Below are 13934 nucleotides of genomic sequence, written 5' to 3'. Positions count from 1 at the left end.
TCTACGGGTGAGGTTCGAACTCGCCACCTTTCTATTTGTAAAGCAGCGCGCTGACCACTCAGCTATCTGTGGTTGCAGTGTTTGTGAAAAATAATGTAACAAGTAGAAGTCACTGCAAAGGTAATTTAATTAAACTTCAATAAATGATTGCTGTATGACACAAGTTGTAACTTTCCTCCAAAATTTCGTAATTCTGTTTTATTGAATACTCTTTCTCAGTCAACTGCTTTATTTTAGAAGTTGTTATATTGCTGAAGTTAGTTTTTGGTTTATTTAATATTGGGATATTTATAGAGTGTTTTATTACATATGATATAGCCAATATTTATAATAATTAAGGAGAATTTTGTAAGGCAGAAACTTATAATTTATTTAGGCAGAAACTTATAATTTATTTAGGTTCCTATTACTTACGGTGTTATAAATAGGTGAAGCATATGGATATACTGGTCGGATCATTGCTTTATAAATATACAGTTTTCTCCTTTAATGAAAATTTTAAATTTATACAAAAAAATACGGTTTGAGAAATCTGAAGATGGTGCGAACAATGCTGATTATTTTATTGATGTATACAGTTATGATATTTCTAAGCAAAAACTCTCATCTCTGTGTGGTTCTGACGCCATATTGAAACGGGTAAGCAAGAAGGTTTTCTGATTATGACACGTGATAAGAACTCGGTCGGCTATGGCTATACGCGGGCGAAAAAGCTGAACAGGAGCGAACTCAGTTTTACGTCTTCTGCGTCACGAGAATTTACGCCGGAGTAAAAAAAGTTGCATCAACTACGTCGTGAGCGTACTCGTGTGGATGGGCCTCAACACGTTTTGACACAGGTCATCTTGATATCTAACCCAGTCATGCCATCAGAGGGTTAATGTTCTTTCTTACTATGGGAACTGTCTGATTGTCTGTCCAACAGTGAGAAGAGGAGGGCATCGCACTACATCAGCAAAATAGACAAAAACAAATTTTTCAAAAGGTATTTATCTGGGAATCTACGAACAGTTGCACATGTATTACGTCAGCACAAATTTCAGCTTTTGAAATTCTGTCAAACTTGTTGCTTAATTTGTATGGCTTGCTGTGATTGGTATGTGCAATGTTTTTTATTTTTCTTGTAAATAATCGTAATGCCACTATAGAGTTCACTGCTAATGAAAAAGAAAGTGTTGCATATATAAAAATTAAAAAGGAATAAAATAATAATAAAAGATAAATAAAACTAAAAACAATAATGAAAACTAAAATTACATAAATTAACAAATTAACTACTGTAATTTCTGGAAGAAAGGCCGCATCAGCGTAAACGACGCACTCGAGAAAAATGGCGGGAAAAAAATTAAAATTACACGTAAACGCCGCAATAGATTAAATTGCGCGTGACATCGTCGTGGGCTGTATAGATGCAAAATCTCAACCTAAGTCCTAATATATGACATACCAGTTAAGAAAAAGGCATGAAATGAAACCATAACTCAAAAATAAATTAAAGGTAAAAAATGTGGAAAATATATTTACCTTCACGTATATACTTATATTTACACACTAAAGAAGTCCATATTTGTAATACTCAAACTATATTATAAAAAATGTTGCAACAACCAAATATTAAATTTGGATGACAAAAGGAAATTTTAAATTTTACGTACAAAAGGAATTAAATATACATCATACGATTATACATCATAGCAAACTATACATCATATGAAGCCATCAAAATCTGATTCTTCGCTATCTGAATTAAAAAGATTTAGTAAATCCTGATCTAAGTCCAAGTCTTCCAGATCGTCACATTCATCTTCTTGGTTTACAGTCTCTTTATCTAAGGATATAATTTCAGCTTCTTTGAACCCTGCTATTATTGACGATGTTTTTACCGATTTCCACGCACTTCGTACCCACTTTGCAACTTCTTCATAAGATGCTCTACGCATTTTACCACTTTTGGTATACGTATGCAATCCTTCACTCATCCAACACTCCCACCGCTTTCGGACTTCAGCTTTGTAGGATTTATTACCTGACAAATCTAACGGTTGTAAGATTTTTGTCAAACCACCAGGAATTATTGCTTCGGTCGTAGACAATTTTTGACATCTGGTTTTCTCTGACTCAAGTAAATGAGCATGCATGGAATCCATTATCAATAACCCTTTTGGTTGGAAAAAAGATCCCATACGACACTGCCAAACTTTTTGTAGCCACTCATGCATGACTGTTTTGCACATCCAGCCGTTCTCGTTTGCACAAATAATTACGCCATTAGGAAAATCTCCCTTCGGAATAGTCTTTCATTTAAAAATGATCATCAGCTTTAGCTTGTCACCGTTTGCGGCACAAGCTAACACACGTGTAAATGAAGTTCTTTCATGCCCTGTCGTAAGCACAGATACAGTTTTTGCACCAGTTTCATCAACAGTTCTGTTTGCAGAAGAGTCGAAAGCTAACGGCGTTTCATCCATATTTATTATCTGTGACCAAAGAAGTGGGTGTTTTTTTTTTTTTTTTTTTTTTTTTTTTTTTTTTTTTTTTTTTTGTCTTTGTCAATAATATCTGTCATATATTTTAGAAAAGATGCTTTTTTATCCTGCCAGTCCATTGGTAATTGTTGCCCGACTGTTGTTCTAGTACGCACAGAAATATTTTTTCTTTTCATAAATCTGCTACACCTCCTTTGAAATCATTTATGTTCATTCGTTTTGCTATAAATTTTGCTTGTAAGCGAATTTTTACAGTCGAAATTGCCATTCCCTTTCCTCGTTGCTCCTTTATCCAGTTTGCAAGGTCGTCCTCTAGATTCGGTCACCTTACAGTACCACTTGTTTTGGCTCGTTTCTGTTGTGGCATATTTTTAAGAAGTTCTTATTCAGTTCTCCAATGTTGAATACATCTCTCATCCACTTCAGACTCTCAAGCTGCTCCTCGATTTCCAATTTGTTCAGCACGTGAAATTACATTAAGCTTAAAACCAGCAGTATAGCTTCTGTGCCATTTAGGTGACATTTTCAAAAATTTTCCACTCCCTTCTTACTTAAAAACTATCCGACAAGTACTTGTACCCAAACTGATGGGATCTGTATCTGGCAGAATGCCAAGAAAAATCGATTCATGCTGAAGGGGAAATACGTCAGAGTTCGTTATTGGGAGGCAGGTGGAGTCGTGTTCGCCTTGAAAAAAATTGCGGAAAAGGCAGAGGTGGGGAGAGGATGGGTCCTGGAAGATTCATCGAATGGCAGAGGAGAGAGACTATTCAAACTGATGAGAATGTTGATTTGAAAGGGGGAAGAATATTATTGTTCTGAGATCTCGTTTAGGGTGAATAAGGCATGTAGGTCTGTTCAAGGGAAAGAATGTAAACAAAATGACGTTTGCAAAAAGCAACTGAGTGGTGTTTTGTGTGGGAACAGCACAAGTCTATGCACAATGACAAGGCCATCCAAACTATGTACAATGACCATCATAGGAAATATTTTATTTTTAGTGCACCTAAACGCCGCACCCGCTGAAAATTTAAGTTTTAAACACATAAATGCTGCGGCGTTTTTTCTGGAAATTACGGTAAATTAAACACAGCTTAGCCATATTCACTGTCTGTAAAAATGTAAAGGTTGTTGAAATATATTTTAATTATTTTTGTTAAAATAATAAAATGCAGCATTTGGCTAACTTTTATATCTCTCTGATGTTATATTATTATAGAAACTTTGCTTCTCGAAAGTAGTTTATCAGTTGTTCTTAAGTGATTATGATAATAGCTTGTTTTGAATATGTGCAGTGTGCTCCAGTATTGCAAGAAAATTCACCCACTCCACAATCTGAGTGTGTGTCTCCTAATACAGATTATGCAAACACAGACTTGATTCTAAACCAGGATACTTGCGTTTGTAAAGTATCGGGCTTTACTCATGATTCTGATGCAGAATTTGGAGCTGGTTCCCAGGAAACCGAGGAAAATGAACATGTACCAGCTGCTGAAAATACTGAGGAGAACTGTACACATGATGCGAACAAACTACAGTGTGGTAACAAACAGTTTCAGATCTTCCTATGGATGAAAAGTCTGAAAGGACTGAATCTTCAGATTGTGCAAAACATAAATGTATCTGAGAATTGCAGTGAAAGAGTATTTGACCCGGGTATAACTCAATGAAAAGACTGAGACTGAAATTCATTCAGAACTTTAATTTGTATTATTTGAAATTGTTATGTGTTTAATTTGCGTATATAACTTGTACATAGTGTAAATATTTGTTTCTTTAGTTATGTTATTTGTTTGTGTTATTACCTTTTCTTTGTATTGAATTATGCTTCTGAACAAGGATTGTACTAATTCAGAAGTCAAACAACAAAAATCAGCAATAATTTTCAAAATTTTCAAAGAACTAGTTTTGATGGTTTGTGAAAATTTTCAAAATTAATGCTGATTTTTGTTGTTTAACTTCTGAATTGGTACTTGTTCGGTGTGTTATTGTGTCTTAATTAAAGATTGTACTACCCAGAATGTGCAGTCCTTGGGAAGGGGTGAAATGTTTAGCCGCGGTAAAATAGTTTCCCCACAAAGCAGGTTTAGGATTGCCATAAAATGGCAAAAGAAGGCAGGGTTGCCACATTTGGTGACAAAATTGGCGATATGCCATGGATGGATGGAGAACCTTCTGGAAAGAATTCTTACCAGTTTAGCCCAAAATTATCTCAAACACAAGCCAAAAACTATATAAACCCTGCTGGTACGCGGAGAGTCAATGCGAGATAGTCTCTAGTTAGAGAGTCGATGGAGTTGACAACCGGGCAGCAAGTGCTGAGTGGGTCATCGAGTGCATCGAAAGAGTCTCTTCGTATATCGAGATTAGTGCATCGTCGAGTGAGTGTGTTGAACTCTGGGAACGACTGAACTGAAGAGTCGGGAGCTGTGCTCTGTGTGTCATCGAGTGCACCGCAAGTTGTAGTGTGGAGAGTACGGGGAGTTCCGAGAACGACCAAGCAGAGTAGAAAGCTGCACTCTGGTGCTTTGTGGTGAAGCTGTCTCCACCGTTATAGCCTGGTAACCTGAAGGCTGTGTCGCTGATTGTTCCAGCGAGTGTATAGTAGCTCTTCGAAAACTGTAAAACATGACTTTGGAGCTGTTTTGATTAATATTGGCTAAATAAAGTGTGTTTCGATACTTCATCAAGTGTCGTCACTATTCACTCTAAATCTATAAACCCCATACGAACATGAAGGAAGAAAATAACGCAATAATATCTGTTATTTCTCAAATATCTGTTATCCTCAAATATTACGGATTCTTGAAATTTTCTGAAAGTAACATCATCTTGTGACTGTCATTAGATTTATTAGAAATTCCCAAAGCTTCCAAACATGGTAAATTTCTCACCAATTCGGACATTGAAACAGCTTCTAAATTATTTTTAATTTGTATCAAATTCTGTAAAGTATTAAAAGTTTCTGATGCATCACACACGTGCATTTTCTATTCTTCTCACTAACCACTCAAATTTTGTGTCTACTGCTTCTAATATTTCTGAAATTTCACAGACATTTTCTGTCCACAAGCAAATCTAACTTTTAAAGATTTTCTTTATAAAATTATTTGATAAAATGTATATTATGTTTTCAAATAATATTGTTATGTTTCTTAAACTAATAAGAAATGAATTGAAATAATTGCATCTGGACATTGATCAGTTTAAATTTATGACCAATTTTGTAAAAAGAATGAAATAAATTAAATACTTTCTTTTGCACGCTGAACAGTTTTAGTTCACCATTATTTGATAAATATATTTTATTTACATAAGAGCCATGCCATGGCCACCCCTGATATAGAATATATTGTTATGAAATGCCCAGCCGTGGTAAGATAGCTTTCCGCAAGGCTTGTTTAAGGTTGCCAGAGAATGGCAAGGTACAGCATGGTTGCCATATTTGGCACAAAATCGCCCGTTTGGCTACAAAGTTGTCGATATGCCATAGACGGATTGAGAACATTCTGGAATGAATTCTTACCAGTTTGGCCCAGAATGTTTTCCAATGCAGGCCGACTATTACTTAGTTAATTTTAAACAGTTATAGAAACAACTAACATTCACTGAACAAAATCAGTATTTAATTTAAAATAAGTAGCTTTTAATATTTCTTTACTCTTCATATATGAAAGATTTTAGAAAAATCAAATTCAGTCTATTCATATAAATACAGTAGTAATTCATACCACTGTATTTATATTATTCTAGGTTTTTCATAATGCTTTGTTTTTTACTGTTTCATTTAGAATGTTTTTCTCTTACAGGATCTCCTTTATTAACTAAACTGAATATGTGATTTTTTTTTTTTTTTTAGATGTTGAGGATATCTTCATACCTCCTCCTCCAGTACCTGCACTCACATATGATGCCACTAAAGAAAGACTGATCATCACTGAGTTGATGGTTCGTGATTTCAAATCGTATGCTGGAGAGCATGTAATTGGACCATTTAATAAGGTATATCTGTTCTGAGTACCTCATTTGAAAATTTTCAGAGATCAAGCATCTCTATGACTAGTTAATTCATCATGCAAATTGCTGACGGTGTTTACACATTTTAGACTGTTTTCAGGGCCATTTAATTTATGTTTAAAATGAAAAGAATATTTTGCTTCACATTCTCTCTGATAGGCCTTTTTTCTGGACTATAAGACTGCACTCTCATTTTCATGATAGAAGGGCTTTTCATAAAACTCTCAGTAGCACTAATTTCCATTCTTCCTCTACTTTCCAGTGTCCATCAATCATGGTGGGTTTGTGCCTAGAAAGAGCTCTTTTCAAGAGAACAAAGGCACAATAGTCCATAGGTAAAAGGTCAGGGGACTTCTCAGAAATATGTCAAAAATGAATATATGAAATATCTAAATCAATTTTCATTTTTTCAAGGAATGCAATGGTACTTTTTGTACTATGATTTGTTGCTTTGTTTTGAGAAAGTTTCTCTCTCTTTGAAAGTCATTGAGATAAAGAATTGGAATTCTCTTTTTAAATATCAGGTGTAAAACTTTACCTTGATAGTGCACTGAGTTGACTTTTAACATTTTTTTCACTCTTCTTTTTAAAAATTTTCCATTGTAAGAGAATTCTGTGACAATCATACACCCATTACTGAAACTTTCTTTGTGTTGTCAAAACCAGGTTTGCACATTTTTTTTTTTTTTCCCTCTCTCTTCGTTTTCGCTAAGACATTTTTTGTTGCAGTCATTTGGTTAAAACCATGGTTCATCAAGGGTCACAATATATTTCCATTTATCTCTCTCTCGTAGGTTCTGCTATGCTGCCTGACCATGGTGGGGTGGTGTCACTGGGCAGAATGGGCAAAGTATGTCAGGAACCTATCTCCTGGTAGAGCCATTCTAGGCATAAAGGCCATTCCAGTATCCCCAGCTAAAGCATAGCAGGCCCTTCAGAGGATTACCTTCCTGAAGAAACAACTGTAACATTCACTGAATTGTTCAGGCATGATTTTGAAACCCCACTGACCTTTCTTTTCCTCTCCTGGTATCTTTTGCTTCTCCCTGTTTTTCTCCCTTGTGGTTTCTTTTTGTAGACAATGGGGCTCACTGTGAGGTGCAGTTACTATTCTTCTGTTTCTCTTTCACCATGGTAAAATAACTGCTTATGATTTTGGTGTGTGTGGAGACCCATATGTCGGGAAAGGTGGATCCTGGTAGTTAAGGGATAAGGTACTGTTTCCAACACTTTGACCTCTGCTTCAGCCCAAACAGAGGCACTTAATTGTCCCTGCTAGCGTCAGTCAGCTGGTCACTTGTCCTACATCTCAGTGGTTTGGGAAAAAACTTCCAGAAGCTCTTGCTGTTGCGAAAGCTGACAAGCTGACTGTGGGGTCTTCAATCTATGTATAGGCTCAGCTAGCCCTAACACAGGGATCTGTGCTCCCTTGTTGGGCTGTGTGGTGGGTAGGTTGATTGGGCATGAATCTTTTCTATTTACGATATGGCAACTTTAATTTCTTCTCCTAGTCACATGGAAATGAAAAATTCTGGAACTGTTAAGAGAATATGCATTTCTGTCATGGTTAGCAAGAGCATCAAATGCCCTAAAATTTATCTCCATTTCTTGTTCATGCGCATATTATGGCCTCAAATGGCAAGCCAAAAAACATGTAAAAGCTCTATTCAGGATCTACTCATCAAAATGACATCTGATACACAATCTTCTTTGCACCCAAAAATGACAAATATGGGTGAGCATTATATTAGTGTCTCCACATAATTCTTTGAACACATCCAGAGGAGTCATTTCAAAAATAGACCTAATATCAATCTCCGAGAAAGAACTTTTAAAAGAACTGACTGAGCAAAACATGTATGAGGCTCCCAGAATTAAAATCCATAGGAATGGGCAACTTGTTAACACAAAGCATATTATCCTGACATTCTCATCTCCAGAGCTATCGAAGTTCATTTAAAGCAGTTTACCAGAATTGTTCCATCAAACCTTACATGCCAAACCCACTGTACTGTTTTCAGTGTCGGTTTGATCATGCAAAGGCCGCATGTTGTGGAAACATGGCATGGCATTGTTGTTCTGTGACTGGTCATGAAAGTCAGTACTGCACTGCTGATTCAAAATGTGTAAATTATCATACAGACCATCTATCATCCTCGCAAACTTGCTCTAAGTGAAAAGAAGAAAAAGAAGTATGGAGAAAAGTCGATATGTCATTTCAGATAAAATCTGATTTTGTGTCAAAATACCTATGTCAGAACAATGCTGTATATAAACCTAATATATATTCTAAATCATGCTTTTGAGACATGAAAAATGCAAATTAAATTTCATCAAGCGGTGTACTAGAAAGGGAGATATGGAATTGTCTTTGGGGGGGGCAAAGTGTGTATGTAAAGTATTAAAGTAATATATTTTGTAAAAACAGAAATAATAATTGAATAATATTAATGAAATTGTTGATGGTTAAACTATTTTATAAAATAATTTATTTATTTATTTTGTAGAACTTTTCTTGCATAGTGGGACCAAATGGAAGTGGGAAATCAAATGTTATTGATTCATTACTGTTTGTGTTTGGTTACCGTGCTCAAAAAATACGTTCTAAAAAAGTAAGTGTACTGATTCACAACAGTCACAAGTACCCCGATCTCCAGAGTTGTTCTGTAACTGTGAATTTTGCAACTATCAAAGATCAGGTAATTTAAATCATCTCAGTTTTATCATTTCAGTATTTTTAATTATATTAATATTATACCTTTGTATTTTTAAAAATTTTTATTAAAGAATTTTTTTTTAACTTGTTTGTTTCAGGGAAATGATTTTGTGATACTGCCAGGTTCTAAATTTTCGGTGTCAAGAACTGGCTATAAGGATAACAGTTCTACCTATGAAATAAATGGCAAACGAGCTCAATATAAAGATGTTGCAGCTCTGCTGAAAAGATATGGCATAGATTTGGATTACAATCGCTTTATGATTTTACAAGTAATATTTTTGTATTTAATTTTATAACCTTTATATATTAGTTTGCATTAGGTACATATGATTTTCCACATTTATTCAGTTATTTTAAATTCTTCTATACCCATATTTTATATCTTGAATTAATATAAGTCAGCAGTTGTGATTTTTCGATCCCAGTATTGTTGATATCTTTTGTAAACTTCAAATCTTCCCATTTTTCTTATTTGTTTAATTGTCAGCCATGCTAATGCTATCAGGTCAGATTTTCATGCTAGGGTATTTAAGTAATATAAAAATAATTTTAAAATACATAGAACTTCATTTTACTGATATAAATTTAATGCAAATAACAAATTGATTGAATCAATAAGCTCATCTGATTAATCTATTTGTACTGTTTATTGCATTCATTTGTTTACATTTTGATGATTGTAACATCTGCATGAAAAACAAGGACTTTTAGTTAATAGTGAATGCTTATTTAGCTAATAATAAGACTTTAGTTAATAAGGGTTTATTATAGCTTTTGAAGTATAAAGAAGTTAAATGCAAAGCAAATGTATTAACTTGAGTTCGGAATGAAATTAAAGTTTAGTGGAAATACTTAAAAGTTGTACAGTTGTACACCTTTAATTATGTTAATGTTTATAATATCCATAGACTTTTTTTTTTTTTTTTTTTTTTTTTTTTTTTTTTTTTAAAGTCCAAAGGGGTTTTGTCCCTGAAGGACTATTGTTTTCGTTTTGCGATTTTGTGTCGGACTCATAAACGTCGGTTCACTTTTCAAACTGTTGCCAAAAAATGTTAGAGTCCTGCATTATATTTGAAGAAATTAAATAATGAAAAATCTGCATAAATGATTGTCTATTTCTCGCATTGTGATAAAACAATGGTACATAGAGCCATCGAATTTTGAATGACGAAATCCTACTGCGAATATGGGCATCTGAAATCCCAAATTTGGAATTTGTTTTATTATAGATTTTATATTTTGTAAAACTTTAACGAATTTTTGATTTACAAACTCAATGCTTTAAAAGCGAGAAATGACAACGTTATATAGAAAAAAAAATACTATAAATCTCCAGCTCGCGAGACTGTGTATATCGGAAATTCTAAAGATATGCTTAATTTAACATTATTTTGCGATATTGCTCTTGAACTGAATTTTATGGTTTAAGTGCAAAGAACATGATATTTAATAAATAAAGGTAACACTCAAAACGTCAAAAAAACGTCCCTTTGGACGTAATTTAAAATCTGAAACATTTCAGATTTTTTTTTTTTTTTTTTAAATTTATAAGGACTTTCCAATGTTACAGAACTCTGGTTATTTTTCCGAAGTTTGGTTGCCTGACAGTTTTAGTGTTTAACTAACTTTAATGTACAGTAGTTTCTGTTAGAAAATTCCAAAGGCAGCTCTCATATATTTTGCTCTAATCCCTCAATCAAAGATATGCATATATTAAAAAGGAAAAATGAGAAAGAGAAAATTTATATTTAAATAGAATTCAGATTGTTCTTATTACAGGAAGTAGCTACTTCTCTTATATATTATTCTTAAAACTGTGATTCATTTGAACTGATGTTAATATTTATGTAATGAAATGTGTATAATTTTTCATTTTGTTTCATTAATTAAGAATTTTTTAAAGTATGTAATATGAACCCTTGCAGTTTCATTTACTTGAACTGATTTCTTCAAATGGATGCAGTAATAAAAAAATCTGATGTGACCAGTACATGACGTCCTACCAGTTACATGTTTTAAATAACAACTAGCTTTAATTAAAGTACCAAGTGGCAATTTACTTAAAGCTGCTATTTAAAACATTGAATAGGATGATTGTATCTATATAAAATCTAATACATTTACAAACATTATGATTCAATGTTAATTAATAAATATTTTTTATTAGTCTGTTCCCTCATACAATAGGAAAAATATGTATCCAATGTACACATTTATTTTAATGCTTTCATTTGAAAATGCCGTAGTGATCATAGTTTATCTTCTCATTTACAAGTCAATGACTTAGCATTCACAGAATTTTTCAAAGCAGTATATCTTTAGAATTCCTAATAAAGTGTCAAGTGTTGCTGTACAGTTTTTTTTTTTTTTTTTTCAGTCTTTTCTCAGTTCATAGTATTCAGTTTACTTAATTAGAAGACAAATTTTTATTTGTTCTTTTAGCTTTATTTATTAAACATAATTTTCTTTGCATTTGCACCGTATAAAATTTAACAACAAAATCACAAAATCTTTTAAATCTTTAGAATTCTCAACAGAGCATTGTTTTGCCATACTTTTTTTTTTTTTTTTTATATTCACTTTGCTATTTACATTTGCTATATTATTTCTTCGAAAAGGAACAGCTTCAATAAAGCCCACCTTCATGGTTTTGCGAATTTTGTTTTGGCGCCAAAGCGCGTGAAATACGTTGTTTGAAAAATGATTACCATCGAGATTTTCAAAGAAACTCTGTGTTTCAGAAATGGCAGCCATCTTGATTTCATCAGAAATCTTGGATAATAGAAATAAATTTACAACTATTATACACAATTTTAAATGAAAAAAATATTGTTACGGATTTGGCATTTAAATAGCTAATGTTGGTAGAATTACAAATTAAATTGTTTTATTCTCCGTGCAGTGCAGCGCGTGACGAATATTAGTAGAAAGCTAAGCCGGAAAATTAAAAATAAACGAGCACGTGTATTTAACATTTAATAAATAAATATCTCTTTTTGATTTCGAGAAAATACCAGAAAATTCTTGCGCAATTAAAAAGTTTATATAAGCAACATTAAAACCTCTCAATTCGTTAGTCAGTTAGTTGTTGTTTTAAGAGTTTGTTTAGAAAATTGCTCTTGTTGACTGTAACGAATTCACAGATTAGCTTTCTCTAGCTATTTCGAATTAAGATCTGTTGAATGTTTGGGTAGTTAAAAGATAACTACTGTGAGATATTGTAATTCTGTACGAATATCTGGGGAAATTTTTTTTTTTTTTTTTTTTTTATTGTGATAATAATAAATTTTGTTCATTTTTCAATGGACTTGTGCATTCAATTCAAACGAACTCGCACGATTAAGGAATGATAAATAAAAACGATTAAGGTTAAAATGATGTTATTTTAAAAACAATACGAGAAACCTTTAGCTATTACACCCTTAATAAATAATTTGGTAAAAGACAGAATAGGCTGCACCAACAAAGTTGAGAAGGCGGAGCCGTGTGACGTCCATAAATGGGTGGGTATAAGCTTGTGACCTCACAATGAATTCTCGCATTTACGCTACGCTTGGTTTCTATTTTCTTTTTAAAATAACAATAATGAATTGTTTATTATTGTAAATTAACATTGAATTCTTTACTTTAAATTTACATTTCCTACATTTAAGCTTAGGCGTTACTGAAAATAAGTATAATAAATTGTTTATATTTAAAATTACCATAATACAGTAAGCGAATTCTACCAATCATTAAAACGATAAACAACGTCGCAGTCTCTAATACTTGTATTTCATATACAGCTTCAGTATTTTCAAAAATTTTTAAGCTTCAGCATTTATACAAATAAAAAAGATTTTTTAAAATTCATATTGTGAAACATTTCAATTTATTTTTACAAATTACCTTATTGCTGCGCAACGACACAATCCCTTACATACCAGTAACTAGACAATTTTCATTATTTTATAAAAATTTTAAAGTTTACATTAATAAAAAAAGAGAAATATTTTTTATTCTATATGAACATTATACACAGCTTTCATATCAGTTTCTTAAACTCCTAAATCACGTCATATTCTCTGTAGGCATACTAGAATTCTACACATTAATAAATAAAAAAAAATTAATTTCTCACAATGAAAGAAAATATTATAAAAAAATACATATTACAAATTTAGAACACTAAGCAGTGCTTCACTTAAACACGCACATACTGTCAAAGAACTCATATTATCTAGTGCAATTATGGTAGCAAACACTACGTATTAAAATAATAAGGTAAAAGTTGCTCAAGTTAAAGTCAATTTTACAGTTTTGCTACTGTTGAGTAAATTGTCGGACTATCGATATTTATCGTAAGTCGGAAAGCATTATCAACATATCAAAACCAAACAATTAAAAATAGAATTTAAATGAAAAAAGATGTCTCAAATATAATTTACAATTAAAACAACAGTACAAATTTAAAATACACAAACGATATGTTAAACATTGCACATAAAATACGTAACATTACTGCTCAGCATCACACACACTGCTTCATTTTCCCTTGTACACAACGATCTATATTCGCTTGAAAAACATCAAAGAATTGCACAAACTCTGTGTCCATGTACACTGCGGAAAAAAAAATAAAATAAATGGAGACGGTTCTATATCTCCCATTCTGCTGGGCCGATTGACGAAATTCAAATAATGTTCTTCAGGCCTTGAAAGCGCGACGTAGG

The 13934-nt window shown here is 32.8% G+C and overlaps 1 protein-coding gene across 1 annotated transcript in view; it reads left to right on the top strand.

The window, feature by feature from the left end:
- LOC118186856 (structural maintenance of chromosomes protein 4-like) overlaps positions 1–13934 on the top strand; it is a 139421-nt gene that overhangs the window by 10294 nt on the left and 115193 nt on the right. Inside the window, exons 3-5 of the mRNA XM_085823565.1 lie at positions 6346–6488; positions 9011–9202; positions 9318–9491. Coding sequence (XP_085679691.1) covers positions 6346–6488; positions 9011–9202; positions 9318–9491 — 509 coding nt within the window. The remainder of the gene's footprint in view (positions 1–6345; positions 6489–9010; positions 9203–9317; positions 9492–13934) is intronic.

Source organism: Stegodyphus dumicola, chromosome 9 (assembly GCF_044657685.1).
Source record: "Stegodyphus dumicola isolate Sdum_Otavi_A_Nest chromosome 9, ASM4465768v1".
Lineage (NCBI taxonomy): Eukaryota > Metazoa > Arthropoda > Arachnida > Araneae > Eresidae > Stegodyphus > Stegodyphus dumicola.
This window is presented reverse-complemented; position numbering and strand designations above follow the sequence as displayed.